Genomic DNA, 22,398 nt, shown 5'->3' with positions numbered 1-22,398 from the left:
TTGTGCAAGTCTATTGGCCTTTCACACATGGCTTACTGTTCTGGGATCAGAGTTATGCCAATCCACAGGCAAGGTCTCTGAGCACAGGATCCATCTTTTAGCTCAGCCCATGTGTTAGGCCAGAGAATGCTCTCACGGTGCTGCCGTTCAGTGCCACATCAGCTCACTCCTCAAGCTATCAGGTCAGCAAATCTACCTGAGGCTTTGTTTTCTTTCTTCATTCTTTAGTCAGCTTGACAGCACCCCCAAAACAGTCCAGAGCAGCCGCTGGTTAACGTAAGAGACTTACTGAAATGTGTGTGCTCTGATATTAGTGTCCATTTCAAAACTTAAGCTGGGAACTCCATTAGGACCAGCATCTAACTGTCTTGCTATTATTAATGAGGCAAGGGAAAGAAGCTGTGCTATTTAGTCACAGGAACCAAAAAAGGATACATTATAGGGAAACTTCGCTGAAACTGCAACTGAAATGTTCCAGTTATCAATAGCATTACTGAGTTTTGTTCTCTACACTATCCAACCAAACTTAATTGCTTTGTATGCAAACTCTGCTCATTGCACCTTAAGATACAAAAGTGAACGAAACTCACTGGGTAATAGTCATTTATAGTTGTATTAAAATTGTAAACAAACATAGCTATTTCTATTTCTTTCTATTGTTCAGGGTACAACTGATCTGAAATCTTCACAGGCTTGTGTAGGGTGTTACAAGTGGAGTATATGGCAAGCTTTGGGACAGGCAAAGGAACTCTGATCTGTCAGCACCTGCCCGTGTTTTCAAAAAAATGGTATTTAGCTTTTCTAAAACAGTTCAATGTAGAAAGAAAATTAAAGTCCCAGTTGCTTTTTAATTTGAAATGTGAAGACAGTGGGATCCACTGGAAAAAATTACCTGGAATCTTCCGTCTTGTTCAGTGATGTTGATAACCAAATCAGACAGATATTGTGCAGACAACCTAGGAAAAACTTTCCTCTCGTTCTCCCGCACTTCCTCTGATATTCAGCACATGTGTAATGCCTTTTACAGGTAATCCTTCCAGACTGCACCTTTTTCTCCCAAGTCTGATACAAATCTCAAGACTTGGGTATCCAAAAGAGTTTATCCAAGCTAATTTATTTGTTTACGGTCCCTAAGGTTCTTCCCCTCTCTTGCAGCTGCTGCCTGTAGGGAACCAGGCTGCCAGTAATGTGCTTTCAGCCTTCCTTCTCATGCACAAGATAAAGAGCCAGCTCTGTTTACAGGTCTGAGTGGCATGGTTTGCAGGGGCATGTCTTAGTAGGGCGCAGGTCCTAACTCTGGCCACTGGTAAGGAAATAAATTATGTGTTGTTAGTGGTTTATGTATTTTTCTATAAATCACATGCACAGTTTTCCCTTCTTTTTCCAAAGAACCCTACAACAGAACCAGTTTTTCTTCATCTTCATTTTTATTTCCCCCTGAATCATGTTAGAAATTCAAAGTCACAGAACGAAGAAAAAAGTTTGTTTTTTCAGAGAAAAAAAAGAGTTGGTGAAAACAGCCTTGACAGCTGTACTCTGTGGCTCAGTAAGACTTTTTACTTGCTCCTTTCAGGGATGTGTTTAGTCTAGATACTCTTGATTTATTGATGGCTGGGTTGTATTTTTTTATGCAGATTTGCAGTGATTTCATTTAAGCTTTTATCTGCCTAGAATGGGAGGGATGTTGAGAAGAATGTGAGTGAATTTAGTCCCTAAACTGTTTCCCTTCTCAGTTTGTTATTTAAGGGACTGCTTAATCTTTAAAGAAATTTGCCTGTCTTGTTTTACAGTCCACCTGAAAGTAGCAGGGGTTTGGAAGACTGCTGGGAAATGGTTTTCATGTCTCTCTCTCACAGAAGTGGCAGTGCACAGAGGATGCTTCCGGCAAACTTCGAATTCACAAGTGTAAGGTATCCAGTGACATACTTGCCATCAGAAAAAGGACCCGCAGCATACACTCCCGGGGATACAGTAGTAAAGACAGAGACTGCAACTGTGGAGACACTGATTACCGACACAGCAGGACCCAAAGGAAAAATCAAAGGCAGTTCTTGAGAAACCCTAATGCGCAAAGTAAGTGTTATCTGCTCTCTTGGACTCCAAGGCAAAGAGCAGGGGAAATGGCTAGCCAAGGGCAGGCTCACCAGGGGAAATGGCTAGCCAAGCGCGGGCTCCCTGGCATGCTCTTGCTTTCGCCCCATGTCTAATGAAAATATTGGTAATTGACAGTCAGGTTCTACATACCTGCCTCTGTAATAACAATAACAACAGTATTTATCCTTCGGCTGACAGTGAGGAGTAGTCTTTAGGCTGGTGGTGGCGGCGGTGGCAGTGATGGTGACGGCGGTGGCAGTGGTGGTGATGGCGGTGGCAGTGGTGGTGGCGGCGGTGGCAGTGGTGGCGGCGGTGGCAGTGGTGGTGATGGCGGTGGCAGTGGTGGTGGCGGCGGTGGCAGTGGTGGCGGCAGTGGCAGTGGTGGTGGTGGCGGTGGCAGTGGTGGTGGCGGCGGTGGCGGGGGTGGCAGTGGCAGTGGTGGTGGCAGTAGTGGCGGCGGTGGCAGTGATGGTGATGGCGGTGGCAGTGGCAGTGGTGGCGGTGGCAGTTGCGGGGGTGGCGGTGGCAGTAGCGGTGGTGACAGTGGCAGTGATGGTGGCAGCGGTGGCAGTGGTGGCAGCGGTGGCGGTGGTGGGGGTGACAGTGGCGGGGGTGGCAGTGGCAGTGGTGGCGGCGGTGGCAGTGATGGCGATGGCAGTGATGGTGATGGCGGTGGCAGTGGTGGTGGCGGCGGTGGCAGTGGTGGTGATGGCGGTGGCAGTGGTGGTGGCGGCGGTGGCAGTGGTGGCGGCGGCGGTGGTGGTGGCAGTGGTGGCAGTGGCAGTGGCGGCGGTGGCAGTGGTGGCGGCGGTGGCAGTGGTGGTGATGGTGGTGGCAGTGGTGGTGGCGGCGGTGGCAGTGGTGGCGGCAGTGGCAGTGGTGGTGGTGGCGGTGGCAGTGGTGGTGGCGGCGGTGGCGGGGGTGGCAGTGGCAGTGGTGGTGGCAGTAGTGGCGGCGGTGGCAGTGATGGTGATGGCGGTGGCAGTGATGGTGGTGGCGGTGGCAGTAGCGGTGGTGACAGTGGCAGTGATGGTGGCAGCGGTGGCAGTGGTGGCAGCGGTGGCGGTGGTGGGGGTGACAGTGGCGGGGGTGGCAGTGGCAGTGGTGGCGGCGGTGGCAGTGATGGCGATGGCAGTGATGGTGACGGCGGTGGCAGTGGTGGTGGCGGCGGTGGCAGTGGTGGCGGCGGTGGCGGTGGCGGGGGTGGCAGTGGTGGCGGCGGCGGTGGCGGCGGTGATGCTCTGGTGCCACCTATCGCGCTGCTCAGACATGACAGCCCGGTGGCGCCTGCCGTGAACCGGCGCCGTTACCCGCCGGGATGAGCACCGCAAGTGCTTCCTTGCGCCGCTCGCAGGAGCCCACCGGCGCCTCCCGGCACAGGGCGCAGCCCAGGCCCCGCCGCGCCGCGCCGGGCCTCGCACCGCGGCACCGCCCGGCTGCCGCTTCCCGGCGGGTCGGGGCCGGGGTCCCCGCGGGGACACGAGTGGGATTGCAGTGTCCTCTAGTGGAGCGCGGGCTGAAGGGGCTGGACGGGAGGGTCTTAGGACGGCAGTACCTGGATTTGTTTCTGCTAATGACTTCTATAAAAGAAGCCTATTTTTTTTTAAGAAGCCATTCTTTATTTAAGGAAAATATTTATTTAAGGAAAAACCTGAGAATTTAAATGGAGCAAGCATTTTCTTCTCTCTGCCCCGCACTGCAAATGACGTTCTGTAGCTATAGCAGCACAAGCGGGCCTGGATTTCAGACTTGTTCAAGAGCAAGGCTGCGTTCTCCTTCTCTGTGTTTAGAATACTAGACTGGGGAATGAAATAAAGATGGGTCTTTAAAACAGGAAGATAGTGAGGTCATATGAGAAATGCAAAAGTTAGAAGACGCTGCACAACTGCATATGAAATAAGAAAATACTGTCAGTATAATTCAAAATATTTCACGATTTAAAACCTCCCCCACTCTGGATGTGAACAAGAATCCCTGGTATTCTCTGTACGTCCAACCACAATATCGTCTGTCTTGAGTTTTCTCATTGTTCAGGCAAAATGCTGCCTTGGTATAATTTGTTCCATTTGTTTAGTATGATCTAAGGAACTTCGCAGCATGTACAGAGAGACCTCTGCCGAAAAGACTACGTCACAGACTGCCAGGGGCGATTCTCAACCTGGAGACATGTTCCTCCAAGTGATACTTTCAAGGGGCGATCCCTGCTGTGTACCTTGGAAAGAGGTGTTGCCAGGGCATCAGCAAGGGCTGAATGGGGGAAGTCACTTGGAGAGGGAAACTGGGGAAAGGGTGAAGGAGGAAACATCTGAAGGAGGCATCAGAATAAGTCCGTTTGTTATGCTTTTCTCCTCTACAACATCCTTACACCTCTTCCCTCCTCCTCCAAATCTGCCACAGCACTCCTCTGAGTAGAGCAGGGAAAGACTCACGATGATGAGACATCATTAAGGCAACAACTAGTTCAGGCCTCCATTTTTAGATGACACTTGGATAAGATGCTTATATATTCCACTCTTTCAGTCACTTGATTAATAAGTAGTATCATCAGAGGCTGTTAAAATACCAGAAACCGTCCCATCTGACCCTATGAATCTTTCTGCATTATTTTGTAAAAAGGTAATATGGTTATAGATCAGAGAGATGCTTTGAAACTAAGGGGTTTCTCTTCGGGAAGATGGATGTCTTCATTGATTTGACTGGGAATCCTTTTTTCACCTGACAGCAAGCAACTGCTGAAACAGTTTAGGACAGAGTGGTTTGAATGAAGAGTTGAATGTGGCTCACTGTCTGCACTTCTAAGAGATTCTTGCAGGAATAGTTCAGTGTGAGTCTTTCAAAGACACTGACATACAAACTGCAGCAGAACTAACACCACCTGCCAAAGGCAGCCCTTTATTACAGTTCTCATTTTATTCTGCTGCGTGAATTAGTATTAACTGTTAGGTGACAAAGATGTGCTCAGCAGAGATGTAACAAATGGAACTACAACCACTTCAGTGAGGTATTGACTGTGAGTTGCATCACCTTGATTTGGGACAGGTACGTATTGCAAAAGAAGTAAAAACTGTAAGGTCTTCCAGGCTGAGCCCAAACGGAGTTATTCTCGTACGTAACTAAAGAACCCTCAAAGACTTAATTGCCATAGTTAATACAACCCATATACACAGTAACTAAAAGAGCTGTAACCTTACTAAGCTCAGAGCTTTCAACAGACAAAAGTGACACAAGAAATCGCACTGTAGCTCTACACAGCAAGTTTTTTCTGGTCTATAACTCGTACACATAAACATGGTTGATATGTGTATTGAAGTATATATAGAGATATAGATACATACAGATATCTATACACTGATACATGATTGATTCTTGCCCTTTTAATTCCTATCTTTAAAAGCTAAAAGATGTTATCCTTTTAAAAAGTCATATTTATTCTAAAGCATAACTCCAACTTGCATCACATGCCAATTTACAGGTGGTGACCTTGTTTCACAGTACCGAATGGTTTCATTTTCTGAAGTGGTTTCTAATCCTGTTATCTCTGATTGTTTTGTGTGTCTCTTTTTAGACATCTGATTTCTGAAATACTGATTTTATTTGGAAATATAGATGCTAACCATGGCATAAGGCCAGACTGGCATGAAATGCAAACCTTGAAGCAATCAAATGTTCATGCTACTCATGAAAGTGTGGGTCCCAACGTATCAAAAAATCATTAAATAAGTTTCTGTAAAGCCACAGAAAAAATAAGCCATTTTTACTGAACAGCATTCTTGCTCTTTGGAATATGTTTTGCGTTCATGGCACGGGTCATGTAGACATGTATACGCAACAGGGAGAATTTCTTCTGCTTCAGAATATAAACCTCGATTTGTTCATACTCGCCAAACCCGGTCCTTGTCTGTGGAGTTTGAAGGTGAAATATATGACATAAATCTGGAAGAGGAAGAACTACAGGTGTTAAAGACCAAAAGTATCACCAAGCGTCACAATGCTGAAAACGAGGAAAAAGCAGAGGAAGCTGATGGTGCTGACGGTGACGCAATGATCGCTGATGGCATTGATGCTATAGGTCAACCCAACTCTGTCAGAGTGACACACAAGTAAGATTGCTTTTTCTGTGGTTTTTTCCTTAAAAGGAAATCTCCTTCGTTTTCTATTTGTATTCTCCCCGTCTCTGCATTTTTTATGATCACATAATAACAGTATTTAAGAAAGTAAAACTATGATAGATTTTAGATAAACCTGAGTTGTATTTGTTAGTAGGTGGAGTAGTTCAACTTTAGTGTGTGTATTTTAAAGGGAGGTATCTAGTTTAGGGTTTATTTTCGAGTAGGAGTAGGCATTTCCAGAGGGAGATTCATCCTCCATATCGAAACATGCATTTTATGATGGATTATTCACCTTGTGAAGTTGGCATTCCTGCTGTTCTTATAAAGTCTAGGCTACCAGCTTAGCGTAGAGGCCCAAATTTGAAATGACTGAAATCACACTCTGCGTGAGGACAGATTAAATTGGTTACATCATCTTTCTTAATTTTTAGTTGTTTGTAGCCACTAACATTAGCTAAGACAGTATAGACCTGTTTATCCCTGGAAAGACCTGCAAAAAGACCTGCAATCATTTTTCCATCCTGGAAGATGCTTAGATTTCAGGTTTTAGCTCTACACTAAATCTGAATGAAAAAGCAAAAATCTTAAAATATTTTTTAGTTTAAAAATGCTAATATGATTGATCTGAAAAGCCAGGCAGATGCAGGCAACAAAAATCTTCTGGTTTATCCTTTTTATTGTTTTTAAAATATAAATAGCATGTCTCTCTTTTCTTCTTTTTTTTACAAAAAAAAAAATAAATGAGGAAAACATGAAAGTTAGTTTCAAATAAGTAAAAATTATCCTTTTTTTTTTACATTGATGATTTCCAACCATGACATTAATAAAGCCTTAAATAGCTTTCTGGAAAAGTTATTATTTCTCCATAAAATGTTTTGACTTTTACTGAAAACAGTATTGCTTTCAGAATTCTTTGAGTGAAGAAAAAAACATGAACGGGTAACATAGCAAGAGATAAGCATCTACATGTTCCTTTCTGCCATTCTTCTCAAAATTTAAAGAAGGGTTCTGATAAAGGAGAACCCAAGAAAGGTTGTGTCTATAAAATTGGAATATTTCCATAATTAAACAATTTCTATCTATCAGCATGGAGACTTTGAAATCCCATCCTGTAGTCTGCTGGATTTTCTATCACCTTCTTGGCCTTCCATGTTGCTTTTTCAAACACTGGTATGAATGTTTTTGTCATTGCACCACATTTTAACTTGAATGTTCTGTTGGCTTTTTTTTAACCACTTGTTGGAACTCTTTGCTCTAGCTTTGATTTTTATTGATCTTTATTGACTATACTGATCTTCAGCCCATTGACCATATGTTCTGTTCTTGAATATTTTGCATACTTGGAAGATAGGTCACATTCATGTGGCAAGAGGAATATATTACTCAGCAGCTGGTGGTTAAATAACCAATGACATGTTTGGTTAACAAGAGGCTTGAAATTCTGAAGAGATTTTTATTTCAGTATCAATTTCATTTCTGATTGGATTAAGAACCTCCAAGATGGCATTGCCATTGCATTTTTGCTTAGCAGACACAGAGCATCTGTCATGGATGAATATTTTTTTTCATTATTATTTTGCAGAGGAAACAGATCGGAGCAATTATTAGTATTATAAGTCAGCATGTTAAGACATCATAGAGTTTACTTATTTCTTAACAGAATATAACAGAGAATTGATTAAGAATGTTGGAAGAAAGAAAATAAATGGATAGGCAACTAGGAAACCACTGACCTTCTTGTTCCTATTTGCTAAACTCAATTCTACAGATGTTTTATTCTTCCAAATGACACTATTCACTGTGAGAGGGAGCTGTACCAATCCGCCAGAGCCTGGAAGGACCACAAGGCTTACATTGATAAGGAGGTAAGAGGCATTTTAAAATCTGAGTGAAGTCTTTGCACTGCTACATTTGCAAAAAGTAATTCTGAATCGGAAATACTGTCTGCAGATCGAAGCTCTCCAAGACAAAATTAAGAATTTGAGGGAAGTTAGAGGACACCTAAAAAGAAGAAAACCTGATGAATGTGATTGTAGTAAACAGAGGTAAGAAAGATGACATTCAACACCAAAGGCTACACCAATTCCTAAGGTTTAAGCATTTTCCAAGCTTTTTTGAGATGGAAAAGAAAGAACATAAGCTTTATTGATATTTATGACCAATGTAGGTACTCATTTTAGTTAGATCCCATTTAAGAGTAAAAGCTATTGTGAATCAAAAGAAGAAAACATTAAAACTTCAGGATGAAATTCGTTTGTATTCTACTAACACATTTGAATCCAGCTGTAGTTCTGCTATAATCTAGCATAGGATCACTCACACAATATAACTTCTTTAAAGGAAGTGAAAATCATAAGTCATTCTGTATAGTTCCCTAAGAAAATGTCAAAGATGGTATGTTTCTGATTTGGTTTTGTGTTGAAAATTGTTTCATGACTTGATAATTCCTATTAATTTTCCCTGTAGCTATTACAACAAAGAGAAAGGGGTAAAGGCCCAAGAGAAACTCAAGAGCCATCTTCATCCCTTCAAGTAAGATTGTTACTGTCCTATTATTCCCTCAGCTGGCTTTTGACGGCTGGACAAATATAATTTCGGGGTTTTTTTGCTGAGAGAGGAAAGGAGGAGATGAGGGAAAGAGAAGGTTGCATATAACAAGCTCTGACAAAAATCCTTAAGTAGTTTTGGACAGACTTGTGAAAGTCTATGGATAATAATTTCAGACTCTGATTGACCTCATGATTGTTAAAATGATCCAGTTAAACCTAAATACAACAGTACATAATTTCTCATGATAACTGAAGAGAACACCTTGTCATAACAGGTGGGGTGGAAACTAAGCTAGAAGAAGGGCACATTCCCATCGTCTCATCTTTAGAAAAGCCAGAAAGATGTAAAAACTGCTAGTGTGGTTGTTAACCAAACAGGGACTGTTTTCTGTCAGCTGTGCCCAACTTTATCTCTGAACAGAGAAGCAGCACAGGAAGTGGATGGCAAACTGCAGCTGTTCAAAGAGAACCGAAGAAGGAAGAAAGAAAGGAAGGGGAAAAAGCGCCAGAAGAAAGGAGACGAGTGTAGCCTTCCTGGGCTGACGTGTTTTACCCACGATAACAACCACTGGCAAACAGCACCATTCTGGAACTGTAAGTCTTATGTCCACATGCGGACATGATCTTGGTTATCCTTTGCTGTGTTACAGTTTCCACTTCATGAGGAATTTTGGTTTTTTAAGAACTGGCACTTAGTAATGCCGCTGCTGCCCTTATTCTGAAGTATGAAGAATGTCACTTGAGTATGCTTGTAGTTGTTGCATTACTTATTTATATGAAATTAGCACTTGATGCTATTAATTAATTAAATAGATGCTTGATGCTAAATACTGCAGAAACAAAAAGGAGAGTTGGTCTCTAAAACATAGACTTTCACAACCAACCACTGAGATCTGTGTAATCTCTTGGAAATCAAGATGATCAAATATTTCATAGGAATTTTAATTGGGTTTCCAATTATTAATAATAACCTTATTCTTCCAACTGTCACAAATCCTTTTTGGGACTTGACCTTTAATGTTGTGACAAACTTCAGCACATAAAAGGTCTACTCTATTTTTATCATTTTGATTTCAAAGTGCATCATAAATAATTCACCTTATCATGAAAAAAATACAGATACTATCCCTTATGAATTCTTTCCATGATTCCCATTTTTTTATATTCTGAAAGAATTTAATAATCACAAGGGTGGAGCATTCACCTGGTGTATATGAACAAAATATTAGAGCTAGAAGACATTTTAAGTTTCTTTAAACTTCAAGGTATATAGATAAACTATGCTGTTGAGGCATACTGCAAAATTTTTTGGCACTTAGCATCAACAAAACAATACCTTTCTCATCTTTGGTGGTAGAGGAAGAAAAGTGATTGAAAACTTTACTTTCAAAAACTTCAAGATCAAATTATGATTGTTATAACAAATTTGACCCAAGCAGAAAATTTGTTAAGAATAATTTTTCATTTGGAGAAAGAAGTTGTCTCCTAGTGATATGTTTGGATTGCACTAGGACTTCTGCTAACATGCTTTTTACATTTTAAGATGTACCTAATGTAGACATATGCATGGGGTTTGTTTTAAAGACAATGATTAAAATGGCTTATTACTTTTTAACTGTGGAGTAACAGTTACGTGCTCCAGTAACAATCATGGGGTAAAAAAATGTCCCTTCAATGCAGTCCATAACTTAATATCTGATATGTTATAATACCATTACTATTTTTATGAAGTTTGTTCAAAACATCAGTAGTCTTACAGCTGGTCATAGTTCTAACAGCAAAACTAAATAAATCTAAATAAAATTCTAAGGAAATATTAATATCTTATTATTGGAATTAAAGAGACATTATTTTACAGTAAAACTTCGTTAACAGTTTGTTTGAAAATTAAGAAATAGATACCTTTCCTACAGCCTTTGCTGCTGGCAGAACAAGATTATACACACAATATACCCAGGTCTGCTCTACAGGTGCTCCCATCACTACGCCATGTGGATCCAGGTGTCTTCAGTCTGGAGTGGAATCCTGCTCTAGGTTTCCCCAGGTTCAAAAGTGAAAACAAGGTGTAATCCAGTCATACTGCTTGGAATTGCCTTACAAAGGCTGGACCAAATGATTCAACTTTCCTCTTATTTGTGTATCAAATAAACAAAATGAGGGATTGCAGTTCAAAATAATGAAGTGGAAAACCCAGGCCAGTAAGGGAGAGCTGCTTAAAATGAGGCTCTACCACATTAAAGTTACTTACTTTTGGGAGAAACAGTATCCTTACACATATAAGCAATTCCAATGTATCCTGTGTACAAATCTTAAGGATCAGGATTTGTGTTGGGGTTTTTTGTCTGAATTCTGCTCAATCCCAATAAACTGCATATAACTTAGAACAGAACAGAGAATCATAGAATAATTTGGTTTGGAAGGGACCATAAAGACCCCCTAATTCCAACCCCCCTGCCATGGCCAGAGACATCTTCACTAAACCAGGCTGCTCAAAGCCTCATCCAACCTGGCCTTGAACACTTCCAGGAATCCACAACCTCTCTGGCCAACCTGTTCCAGTGTCTCACCACCCTCAGTAATGAATTTCTTCCTAAAATCTAATCTAAATCTACCCGCTTTCAGATTTGAAACCATTACCCTCTGTCGTATCACTACAGGTCTGTCCCCAACTTTCTTATAAGCCCCCTGTAGGTACTGGAAGGCTGCTATAAGGTCTCCCTGGAGCCTTCTCTTCTCCAGCCTGAACAACCCCAACTCTCTCAGCCTGTCTCCACAGGAGAGGTGTTCCAGCCCTCCTCTGCACTTCTTCCAACAGGTCCATGTTCTTTTTATGTTGTGGGCTCCAGAGCTGCAGGCAGTACTGCAGATGGGGTCTCACAAGAGCAGAGCAGAGGGGGAGAATTACCTCCTTCAACCTGCTAGCCACACTTCTTTTGATGCAGCCCAGTATTCCGTTGGCTTTCTGGGCTGCAAGTGCACATTGCTGGGCCATGTTGAGCTTCTTGTCCACTAACACCCCAAGTCCTCCTCAGGGCTGCTCTAAATCCATTCTCCACCCAGCCTGTATTGGTACTGGGGGTTGACCCAATGACCCACATGCAGGACCTTGCACTTGGCCTTGTTGAACTTCATCAGGTCTCATTAATTATAGGATTCACTGTATTCTGCTCTTATTAACTATAAGATTGTGAAAAGTACTTCAGCAACATTTATTCTGCTGTAGGTGAGAATCTAATATTTTTCAAATAGATTTTTCTGTAAATTGATCTAGAATTTAAGTACGTGAATATCTATGAAGTTTCACTAGTAGAAGAAACAAGCATATTTTTTTTCACTGAAAACTAATAACTTGTTTCTTTAATTACAGTGGGCTCTTTCTGTGCTTGCACAAGCTCGAATAACAACACTTACTGGTGTTTACGAACAGTTAATGACACCCACAATTTTCTCTTTTGTGAATTTGCAACTGGCTTCTTGGAATATTTTGATATGAACACTGATCCCTACCAGGTAAACCCCTTTCCCTGTTACAAAATGTTGTTCATCAGACTCCTCTAGGGTTTTTTTATTTCTGTTAACAAGTATTTTTTCCCTCCATTACTCTTTTTCTCAGCTGACGAATACAGTACACACAGTGGAAAGAGGCATTTTGAATCAATTACACATACAGCTAATGGAACTGCGAAGTTGTCAAGGTTATAAACAGTGCAATCCGAGGCCAAAGGGACTTGAAACAGGTACAAGAAAAACAGAAGTGTTTATTTCCATTTTGTTTTTTTTTTATTTCATCTGCTTAAGTACTAATTGTATCCATGAAGTGTCACTCTCCTAAGTGCTGCTCTGAATACTCTGGAACGGTCCACTTACACCATCCTGCACAACTGCATGACCAGGAAGCTTCTTTGCACATTTGCACAGGTTATTCTAGACAGATATTGATGGGAAACAACAACATTTGACAGAAATGCTGCAGAAATTTTATGACATTATCTGAACTAATTGATAACAAGCATATGCAGATCTTCATAGTCATAACTCTTTTCTTTGTTGCAGGGTTTATTTCATTATTTTTTGCCTCCCAGTAGCAAGTGAGGTATTAAATCCTGTGCTTACTCCAACTGCTGTCTGCTTATATGAACAACTTCAGGCTCTACACCACAAATGAGACTTAACATTGCAAACTTCTAATCAGCAGTAGTCTCCTCCATTTTTGAGTAAAACAATATTTCTTTACAAAAGTCTCTGAGTACAAAGATAGCTGCTTTTTATACTGCATAACTCTGGAATTCATTGCACTTAACTTTGGTTGATTGAATGTTGTGACTTTTTTTTTCCACAGGAATATTCTATTCTACATAATTTGCAGTGTTGCATCTTTGTATCTCTTTCTTCAGCTACAAATGTTTCTCTTTTTGACAATATCTAATTGTTTGGGGGGGGGTTATTATTTTTTAAAAACTGTGCTTTTTCAGTTCTTTATATAAAACTTCCAGGAAATCTTTGTTGGACTGCAGCTCTGTCTTTATTTAACACAGTACATTTCTTTTTAGGAATTAGATGCTGTGCATGGAAAACTACATTGTGAATGGTTTTACAAATTCTAAACACTAACAAAAGTTACTCTTGTATTTTCCTATATCAGGAAATAAAGATGGAGGAAGCTATGATCCACACAGGTATCCACACTTTTTTGTTCTCCTCAGCAGCTTCTTTCCAAATAATTGCATGACTCCAGTCCATTTCAACTAATGTCTGTATCCTGCCATGTTGCACACAGCATAGCTTTTGCTGCATGCATTTTCTAACTACTCTACACTGAACTTGGCCATTGTTTTTTAGATTTACCATTCTGCATTTAACGTAGCTCATTGTCATAGCAAGACTTCATACAACTCGTGTTTCATGCCTGTATTTCTTAGATGTTTATGTAGGAAAAATGACACAAGAAGAACCACCTCCTTGGGGTTGTTTTCCTGTTATTGATTTGATTTTGGATGGGTTGGTGGTTGTGGTTTTTTGATTGTTTTATTTAGGAAGTTTGTACAGTTGCTCTTGAAACATAAACAAAAGGTTCTTAAAAAGCTTTCTGAGGTATATGTATCCCAAAAGCCTAATCAAACCTAAGGAAGCAAAGTAAAATCTTCTCACTGTCTACAGGAAATATTAGCAGATGTTGCTTTAAGCAAAAGCAGTGTTCAGTATGAGCACCACGTGCTCAGAAGCCAGCAGGAGACGGTTCAATATAAGTGTGGCAGAAAGATGAGACTCCTTTGGGCTAGGAGGGCCAAAGCTCTCAGAACAGATCACACAGCATGAAACAAAATTTCTTTAAAAAGTTGTAATACCTGAACTGAGGAAGGGCACCAGGTGAGATTTTTTATACCTAATGCTTGAACACTTGGAACATGTGAAAGACTGCTGTTTGCAAGTATATTTATTTGTTTGCAAGTTACTTATTGTACCTACATGTTCATCATGCAGAGCCCAGTTTCTCCTGGTGGAGGAACAGTCAAGCATAAAGCAAAATCCTGAAGAGACTGGAAAACCTCAGATCTTAACAGTACTGCACTTGCTGTTCATTGAGCAATACTTGTACTCAGGGTGAAAAACAAATGAGTCTGTCAAAAGCCATACTTAGACTTGATACCTTTTCACAACATATCCGTTGTATACATTTTCATCTCCATGTGCTTTGGTGGAGTAGTCCCTGATATACATTGTTCACCTAAGAAGTAAACTAGGTCCAAGGACTATGCAAGTCTGTATAAAACCTTTTTTCATAGGGTCCTCTGAAAAAAAGCTTGTCATTAGCTCCCAGCAGCCAGGGAACAGTTAAGATAATGTCTTTCAATGTTCTATAGATCTCCAATTTAAGCAGCTAATTTTTTCTTGCAGCCAATTTTGTATTTTCTCATTTAAGTAGTTTTGTGATCTAGAAAAATTATAAGCTTTGTTATATCCCAATTGTTTTCATTGCTCATTACAGCCTGGTGGGAACTGGCTACTACAACAATAGAAAGTAATCCCTGTAGTTGTGCTTTTAAGTCTTTCATTAGAAAATGTCCTTGCAAGCATTCCTCATTTTAACTATAGTCTAACAGTAATGGCATTTTTGAATTGTAGGATTGCATGAAATAGTACAACACACAGGATTAATCTTTAAATTATATCTTGCTACATTCTTTAGTAACAAAAACATTTTAATTTCTGATCATACCAAGTCAATAAACATTATGCTACTGGGATAAATAGCAGGTATAGTATAATACAAATGATAGTGCTTTGTACCATTACATTTCAGACACCCAGTTTCTCAGTATACACAGATGCCTGGGTTCAACATTATGGTTCAAACCCACCTTGGTGGAAATTTGTTTTCTTTTCTAAAACAAAGAATTTTGTTAAATTAATAAACCCCATTTTTCAGGAATCATTAAAATGATCTCTAAAAGGATCCTTTTCTTGATGCTTGCAGAGAAACCAGTAGAATAAGAAAGGAAAAACCCTATGTTTCTAAGTCATCTGAACTATCCCTTAGGCTTCCTTCAGATAGTTTCTCTATTCAGATCTGTTTTCAGTTCAAAATGCCCTGTATTAGTACAACACAACCTGTGCTGCAAGTACAATACTGAGACAACTGGCCTGTATGGAAACAGCCAGTATAGTGCTGTTTGCTGTTTGCTTAAAACACAGAGCTTCAGCACAGAAGAACTGGTACCACTTGTGTCCTTTGATGGACAGAACATGGCTCTGCAGACATGGTTGATAACAAGATGTGGGAATTGCACACTCCTCTCTCCTCTCCTGCTTGTCTGAGGTTTTTCAAAGCCACCAAGAAACTGATTGTACCTACTTTAGTCTCAGTGGAGATATATCCAAATCTTTTATTAATTTTGAGAGAACACAGCCACAGATGGTATCACGGGACTCCAGGGTATGATTTAAAAAAAAAAAAAAACCACACACACACGAAAAACCAAAAAAAAAGAAAAACCAAACCCAAAACAAACTAAAGAAGTTTTGCTGTGAGCAGTTAGCAACAACTTTTCTCTCTTTTGGGTCTATGACACAGCTGAGAAATTCCAAAATATTGATTGAGGATATCACTGCCATGCTATTACTCAACTGCAACTCGTGCACTTTCCTGTTTCACACCTATTTGTAATGAGATTTCTTACAGGGGGAAACTTTTTCTTTCTTCTCTCCTTCCCCCATGCATACTTCAATTTCAGTGGGAAGCTTTTCACGCTTGCTCAGTCAACCAACATACAGTCAGCTCTAGGACCTTAAGACTTTGCTTTCCTATTTGTTTAACATATATGAATACAAGTTATCTCTGTCCCATGTGTTTAAACAAGTTATTTTCTTCTGCTTGATGTGAAGATTGTGGAGCAATTCCCAGTGCCTTTCCAGCTGTGAAACTCTGAGACTGCAGAAACAGTGCCACACTTAGAGGGGGAAAAATAGATACAGCATGGAGGACCATGCAGCTCTTACTCAGTCTTTGAGACATTTTCTAGGAGTATGGCAAACTCCTTGCTGGTATTACTTCCCTGCAGCACAGCCCCATTGCCCTGCTGCTGAAGCTGATGAGAAGCCCTGCTCCTCTGTGCTGGTCCCCAGACTTCCCTGCTGCCCACCATGCCAGCCTGGCTTGCTCAGCTCAATGCTTTGACCCACCACCTGGGACAGGCAGCAGAGGCTCCTGTGGGTCCAAAGGCACCTTTCTGGCTCCTGCTTTGCCCCCTGCTGCCCTGGTCCACCCCCAAATCTGTTACTGGTCAAATGGCGGCACTCCTGTTTCAGTTTCCACCGTCACATACCAACCAATTTCGGCTACAGCAGTTTGTTTTCCTGTACAGACTCTGATTTGGCAAAGAAAAAAAAATTAAACTATCAATACAAACAGTAACGCAGCAAATTTTAATTATTGTTGCTTTTGCAGTGTGGTTCATCTCTTAGAGGGTTTGGTGACTAAATTCCTCAAAAATACATCCCTTCCTATGATGTTTTCTAGAGCCCTTTATGCCTCTAAGCACTGGAATAGTAAGACTTCTTTCTTGAAACCTCTGCAGTATTTAATTATTTTTTGTTTCAGGAAACAAATTATTCATAATTTGACTTATGAAGATAGCTCTCATGTGGCCATGCCATGATTTAATTTCTCTTGTCTACCTCAGGAAAAAAAAGAAGACACTCTGTCATAGCTGTCCTACCAAATCCAAAAAGCTTGTGTTGCTTCCTGTAAAAGGCAGTTTGCCAAGTGTTTGCAATAAAAAAAGTATTTCTAGAACTTCCTTTAAAAAATAAGATATTTAAATTTTACATTCTAAAGTATTTACAGCTGTTGTAATAAGCAAAAAAATATCAAGAGCAAAGATTCAGGTGTTTCCAAGTAAGGAAAGTGCTCTCCCTTTGGTGAGAGCAGAATAAGGTCCCTCATCAGAAGAAAATCTTGAGTTTTTTTCTGACCATAATGGCATTTTTTTGACTTCCCACATGATGGACTAAATATTGGAGAAATTCTTTCCACTGTGAAATCCCAAGCTAGAAAAGGAGCAGAGAGTACAAGCTATGATAGATACAAGCTGTATCTTCTGTTTCACTCGAGAAATGAGAAAGGGCAAGTTAAAACGCAAACAACTTAATGGAGATGCCAAGAACGCACTGTAAGGATAAAGGGCTCAATACAGATAAATATTTGTGCTCAGTTCATGCTGTTGGGCTATAGCCACTCAAACTTACAAGGTAATTGCTACTAGCCTACATGCCTCTACAATTTTCAGAAACAGAATCATGTCATCTGAGTGAATTAATTTCTAAATATTGCCTACATCATTTATAAGGACAAATTTTATACTTATCCCTGACAGGCTTTTGCAATACCTGATTAGTTTTTCCTTGTAGTCCACTTTATTGATAAAATCTTTGGACTGACCACAGTCTGCGCAGTGAATTAAATGAAATATTAGTGTTCAGCGTTAGTTGTCAATATAAAATGGGCTTCACACTACAGCTGATAATGTGAGTCACTACAGTCGCTATAGTGACTTAAAAATCTTTTGGAAATGGGTTTCCTTCATGTCTTTGCTTTTTCTGGCTGTGGTCAATATAAAATGCAGCTCCATCGCTACTTATACGTTCAGATCTATGCCTGTTATTCAGATTTACTATTTGATAAAGCTGTTAGATATTTTCTTTAAAAGCTTTTTTTTAAAAAAAAAAAATAAAACCTTTAGAAGATTCTATATGTATGCATATTTTAGCACTATTTTACAGAGTGTTGCAGTTCTACAAATTAATTCACATCAAGTTTTTACAGCTTTTACTTCTCCTGATTGCTCCATGTAAATTAAAAAGTACATTTACAAAGTAAGTAAAGAAACTAGCTTTGGCTATCACCGATTAAATTAAATGTGGCTGGTTGGTTTGTAGACCATATGTCTCAGGCTACCCAGGAACCAAATTCCTGTGGGCATTGTTGAAGTTCAGGTCACCAGTGGCTTTCAGAGTTACTCCCGTCTTTTGTGCCTAACCATTGTGCAGTTATTGCATATTCAGGGAAGGTGAATGTATTATTTGTGCGTTGAAACAACTTTCCAGCCTTGAAATATCAGAGGAAAGCCTTATCTCTGAATGTCATCACAAAGCCCTTTAGATCAGATTTTTTCTTTTTTACTCAGTCCAAGAATGTAGCAGGAGACAGGGGGTTTCTTGCTGTGTGTGTAGCAGGAGCTCTGAACACACCTGAGGCCAGGAGCATTAATCTGATGACTGAAGATGTGGAGTGTCTTACACTTTATGCTGTATACATTATGAATAGTGGTGCTTTCAAGCAAATTGAAGTAGAAACACACACGCAAGCTTTGCTTGCACTTTTAAGCTGGTGTTCACCATTAGGCTTTATTCTTTCTTTCAACAGAGGACAGTTATGGGATGGATGGGAGGGCTAACCTGCCCAGTTTCACTGGCGACATCAACTGGCAAGGACTGGAAGACTTGTACAGTGTGGATGAGAGTGTATATGAATACAGATACAACTATAGACTTAGTCTGGCTGACTGGACTAATTACTTGAAGGATGTAGATAGAATGTTTGCACTGCTGAACAGTTACTACCAGCAAAACAAAACAGACAAGGCTAACACTGCTCGAAGCAATGGGGACAGGGATGAATCATCCACACCGTTTACCTTGGTGGAAATGACATCTGCTGAAGATTCGAGTGGCCTGCCTGCAGAAGAGCTACAGCTTATTGTGCCAACGGACTTTACAGCCCTCACTTTGAGCACGGTGAATTTAAATCAGGAGAGGAAACTTGAATTAAACAACGATATTCCTGAGAAAAGTAGTCTGAATGACGCACACTGGAGAAATAATCATCAAGCTGAAAAATGGATGGAGAATAAAGAATCTGACCGTTTTGATATGGATTTCAGTGGAAATGGTTTGATAGAGTTGGAGTCCCGGCATAGCTTCATGCTACAACCCATCAGCATTCCTCAAAAAGACATTCATCAGGACAGTGATGCTGTGGAAGATATATTTGAAGATCAAATATATCTTCCCATAAGGTCCGATGAACCTCTTGTTCATCAGGCTGTAAACGTATCCGTTAGGGATTCATCTATCAGCACCCAGAAAACACGAACTTCCCCAAAAAGAACAGAACAGAGTCTTGCAGGGGAAACTTCCAAAATCCTAAATGTAGAAGGCAGTGCCTCAGCTCCACTCTCCTTCGATTAGATCAAGTTGTAAACCATTAAATAAGTTCTCCTTTTTCTTATTAGCAAACTAATAAAGGTAATCATGACAACTGACATTCCATGTTTATTGTAGATATATTTTGCAGCTATCGAGCCCAGTTCAGTTTTTGTCTGTGTACTTTTATTTTTTTTATTCACACACACATAGTTACACAGTAATTCTCCTCACTGGGAAGCAAGATTTCCAGTTTTAAATGAAAAGAAACAGTGTTCCAACTTTCAAATGCAATAACACATTCTCCAAAAGCTAAGAAATATTTCTTTGAAGAGGATGTTCAAGTTACTTTCTGTTTCCAAATGATCCCACCATGAATGACTGTTTCAGTCCACCCAGTCTTTCTGCATAGTATCTTTTTCATAAATTATTTTAACCACTGGAGATTCATAATGTCATGCTTTTAAGTAAAATGCACTTTTAAAATCTGTATGCCATACCGTTTATGAATCTAATACCTTACAAGTTGTTAGTTTGCTCATTGTCTCATGTAATTGTGAAACCAATAAATAGATTGACAGGAAAGATAAACAGCATGGATTGTGGAAACAGACTCTTTGAATATTATTTTAGCAAAAATATTGCATGTTTTTGTTATTTTAATTAAATTTACTCTCAGAAAGGTATGGCTAATGATTGTTAACTGTAGAAGGATTTGTTTAAATTGGATTGTTTCCCTATATGTTGATATTGTCAGTATTAAAAATCCATGAGGTTTTTTGACTTTTTTTTTTTTCCTGATACTGGTAGAAAGGTTTACATCAATACCTATGTGTTATTGTCACCGCATCTGATTTTTATTATCCTGAACAATATCTTGAAAGCATTGTTACCATTTTGAGACTTTTTGTTCTGAACAGGCATTAAAGGGAATGATAAAAACATAGCAGATTTGCATTATTTTAGATACAAAAGGCACATGAGGTAAAAAAAGTAGTTTAGATAATTTTTGTTGTTATAGTCTAAATTTTTTCTTGAAATTTACCAAACATTAAATTTTATAAAGTATGATACAAAAATTACTTTGAAAACCTGTACTACTCAGAACTTAATATCTTCCCTTGCTTTTTTATCAATTTCTAAATAATTAGCACAACACCAACAAAAGAGAATTACCTCAAATAGATGTAATTCCATAGTGTCCAATTCACGGGTGTGTTTCCTATCTGTTACATGTTATTTAGTGTAGTGAGTATTTTTTGGCTATTGCAAGCACTGCAGGTTAAACTTACATTCATTGTATTGTATTTTAAGTTGAAACTTTTTTTAAAAGAGATTCTTCTCGTAGGATTTTAATAATTTTAAGAAGCAGTCTTTTTGATGGACTCTGTAAATATGTTAAAATTACTAGCTCTTTATCTGATGTATGTGTCATGGGCTGATTGATAGAAAAACGTATTTATGGTCATGAATGATGTTATTTGTACATAGGTTTTAAGTTACTAGGACGCAGACTGTGTTTTTAAATCTTGTATAATATTTCTGTGATACTTTTATAGTACAATTCTGGCTTCGGGAAAGTCTAGAAGCAATATTTCTTGAAATAAAAAGTGTTTTACTTTACCTGCTTCAGAGAAGTCCAGATGATCCAGTTTTCCTCCTAATTAAGATTTATTTAAAAAATATGTTAACAGCTTCAGTTTTAAGAATCCGTCCACATTTTAAGCAATGGGTAATGAAATAACACACTACATTCTGTTAGTTATAAATTATTCCTGGAGATGTGAATAATATATATTTTTTGTTTAAGACATGCTGTGATTATTGTTTTTTAATTCCCAATTCATCCAGTCCTTTCTTCTTTGAAGTCAATGCACTGAGCTGCACAACCAGTGGTTCCCAGAAGTAAAGCAATGTTACACGGCGTCACCCCCTGCTTTGCTGCTTTACCTCCTCCCTGCAGCAGGCTGGATGCACAGGGCTTTTCAAGAGCGGACCACAGCTCTCTAGTCAGGAGGAGCGTCTCCTTGCACAAGAGTCATCACAAAAGGGAATTTGGTTTCAAGGTAAACTCTCTCTTACTTGCGCTCTATGTTTGTTCGGTGGCCTGTGAATAAGATTAGCTTCATAGCTAAAATCAGCCTTGGGAGCTATGCTTCTTGAACTCTTTTTTCTCCTACACAGTCTTTGGACATTGATGCTACTGCAGACATGAAGTTACAGGTGATGTTTGCGGGAATCAGGAAAGCAGATCAACCTAAGTGTTCAAAAGACAGTCTTTGCCGTGCTAGACAGACCCCAGAGAGATGCCTGCCCCTGGAAAGCACACTGGCAAACACAGGACATATTTCAAAACAGGCTGCGGAACATGCTGAGCCAGCAAGTCTGGGAGGACTTTAAGGACACAGGCAAGTGAAGCAAGGTCCCATATAACTACCACACATATCTCTGTGCAGGGAATTTCCAGCACCAACCACATGCTCCATTCCTTGAAAGTTCACTTCTCTGAAAGAACCAAGCAAGATACTTTCTCTTAATGCTCGGGTAAAGCTAGAGAAGGGAATGGTGCAATAGTGTAGTTCACCCGTTCACCCCACTTGTCCTTCCTCCTTATGCGAGAGCTTAAAAATACTCACTCAGGAAATGGAAGAGATCACATCTCCCTCAGCTTGAGAGTGGTCAGGCTTCCTTCTTCCAGGATAGTGCCCAGTCTACTGTTCTATCAGAAGCTTACATAGTGCCCTGTCTTCTAAACTAGGTGGGAGCCTTTTTTACAGCTGTCTTATAGAGGAGCATGGAGGGAAAAAATATGAGAGAGACTCATTCTGTAGCCAAAAGGTAGAGACCAATGGGTTCTTTCCCTTGCTCTCTAGAAACATGCATCGAATATAAAACCAGACCAAATGAAAGAGACCAAAATATGTCCTATCCCCAAGTAAGTGTTC

At 40.0% G+C, this 22,398-nt stretch overlaps 1 protein-coding gene across 4 annotated transcripts in view; it reads left to right on the top strand.

Annotated features, from left to right (window-relative positions):
• The window catches only part of SULF1 (sulfatase 1), a 127,875-nt gene extending 106,799 nt beyond the window's left edge, over window positions 1-21,076 (top strand). For 2 of the 4 annotated variants that reach the window (XM_056332269.1, XM_056332268.1), the window contains 9 exons: window positions 1,857-2,073; window positions 5,948-6,194; window positions 7,972-8,068; window positions 8,154-8,248; window positions 8,670-8,735; window positions 9,174-9,346; window positions 12,120-12,262; window positions 12,366-12,489; window positions 13,395-13,501. In XM_056332269.1, the coding sequence (XP_056188244.1) occupies window positions 1,857-2,073; window positions 5,948-6,194; window positions 7,972-8,068; window positions 8,154-8,248; window positions 8,670-8,735; window positions 9,174-9,346; window positions 12,120-12,262; window positions 12,366-12,489; window positions 13,395-13,501 (1,269 nt within the window). Of the gene's footprint in view, window positions 1-1,856; window positions 2,074-5,947; window positions 6,195-7,971; window positions 8,069-8,153; window positions 8,249-8,669; window positions 8,736-9,173; window positions 9,347-12,119; window positions 12,263-12,365; window positions 12,490-13,394; window positions 13,502-18,674 lie in introns of those variants that run through there. The other 2 variants (XM_056332270.1, XM_056332271.1) reach the window with 2 other exon arrangements.
• The last annotated feature ends 1,322 nt before the right edge of the window (window positions 21,077-22,398 follow it).

The sequence above is a fragment of the Falco biarmicus genome, chromosome 3, assembly GCF_023638135.1.
Source record: "Falco biarmicus isolate bFalBia1 chromosome 3, bFalBia1.pri, whole genome shotgun sequence".
NCBI classification, from domain to species: domain Eukaryota; kingdom Metazoa; phylum Chordata; class Aves; order Falconiformes; family Falconidae; genus Falco; species Falco biarmicus.
The sequence above is the reverse complement of the archived record's forward strand: the minus strand, read 5'-3'. Positions and strand labels throughout refer to the sequence as shown.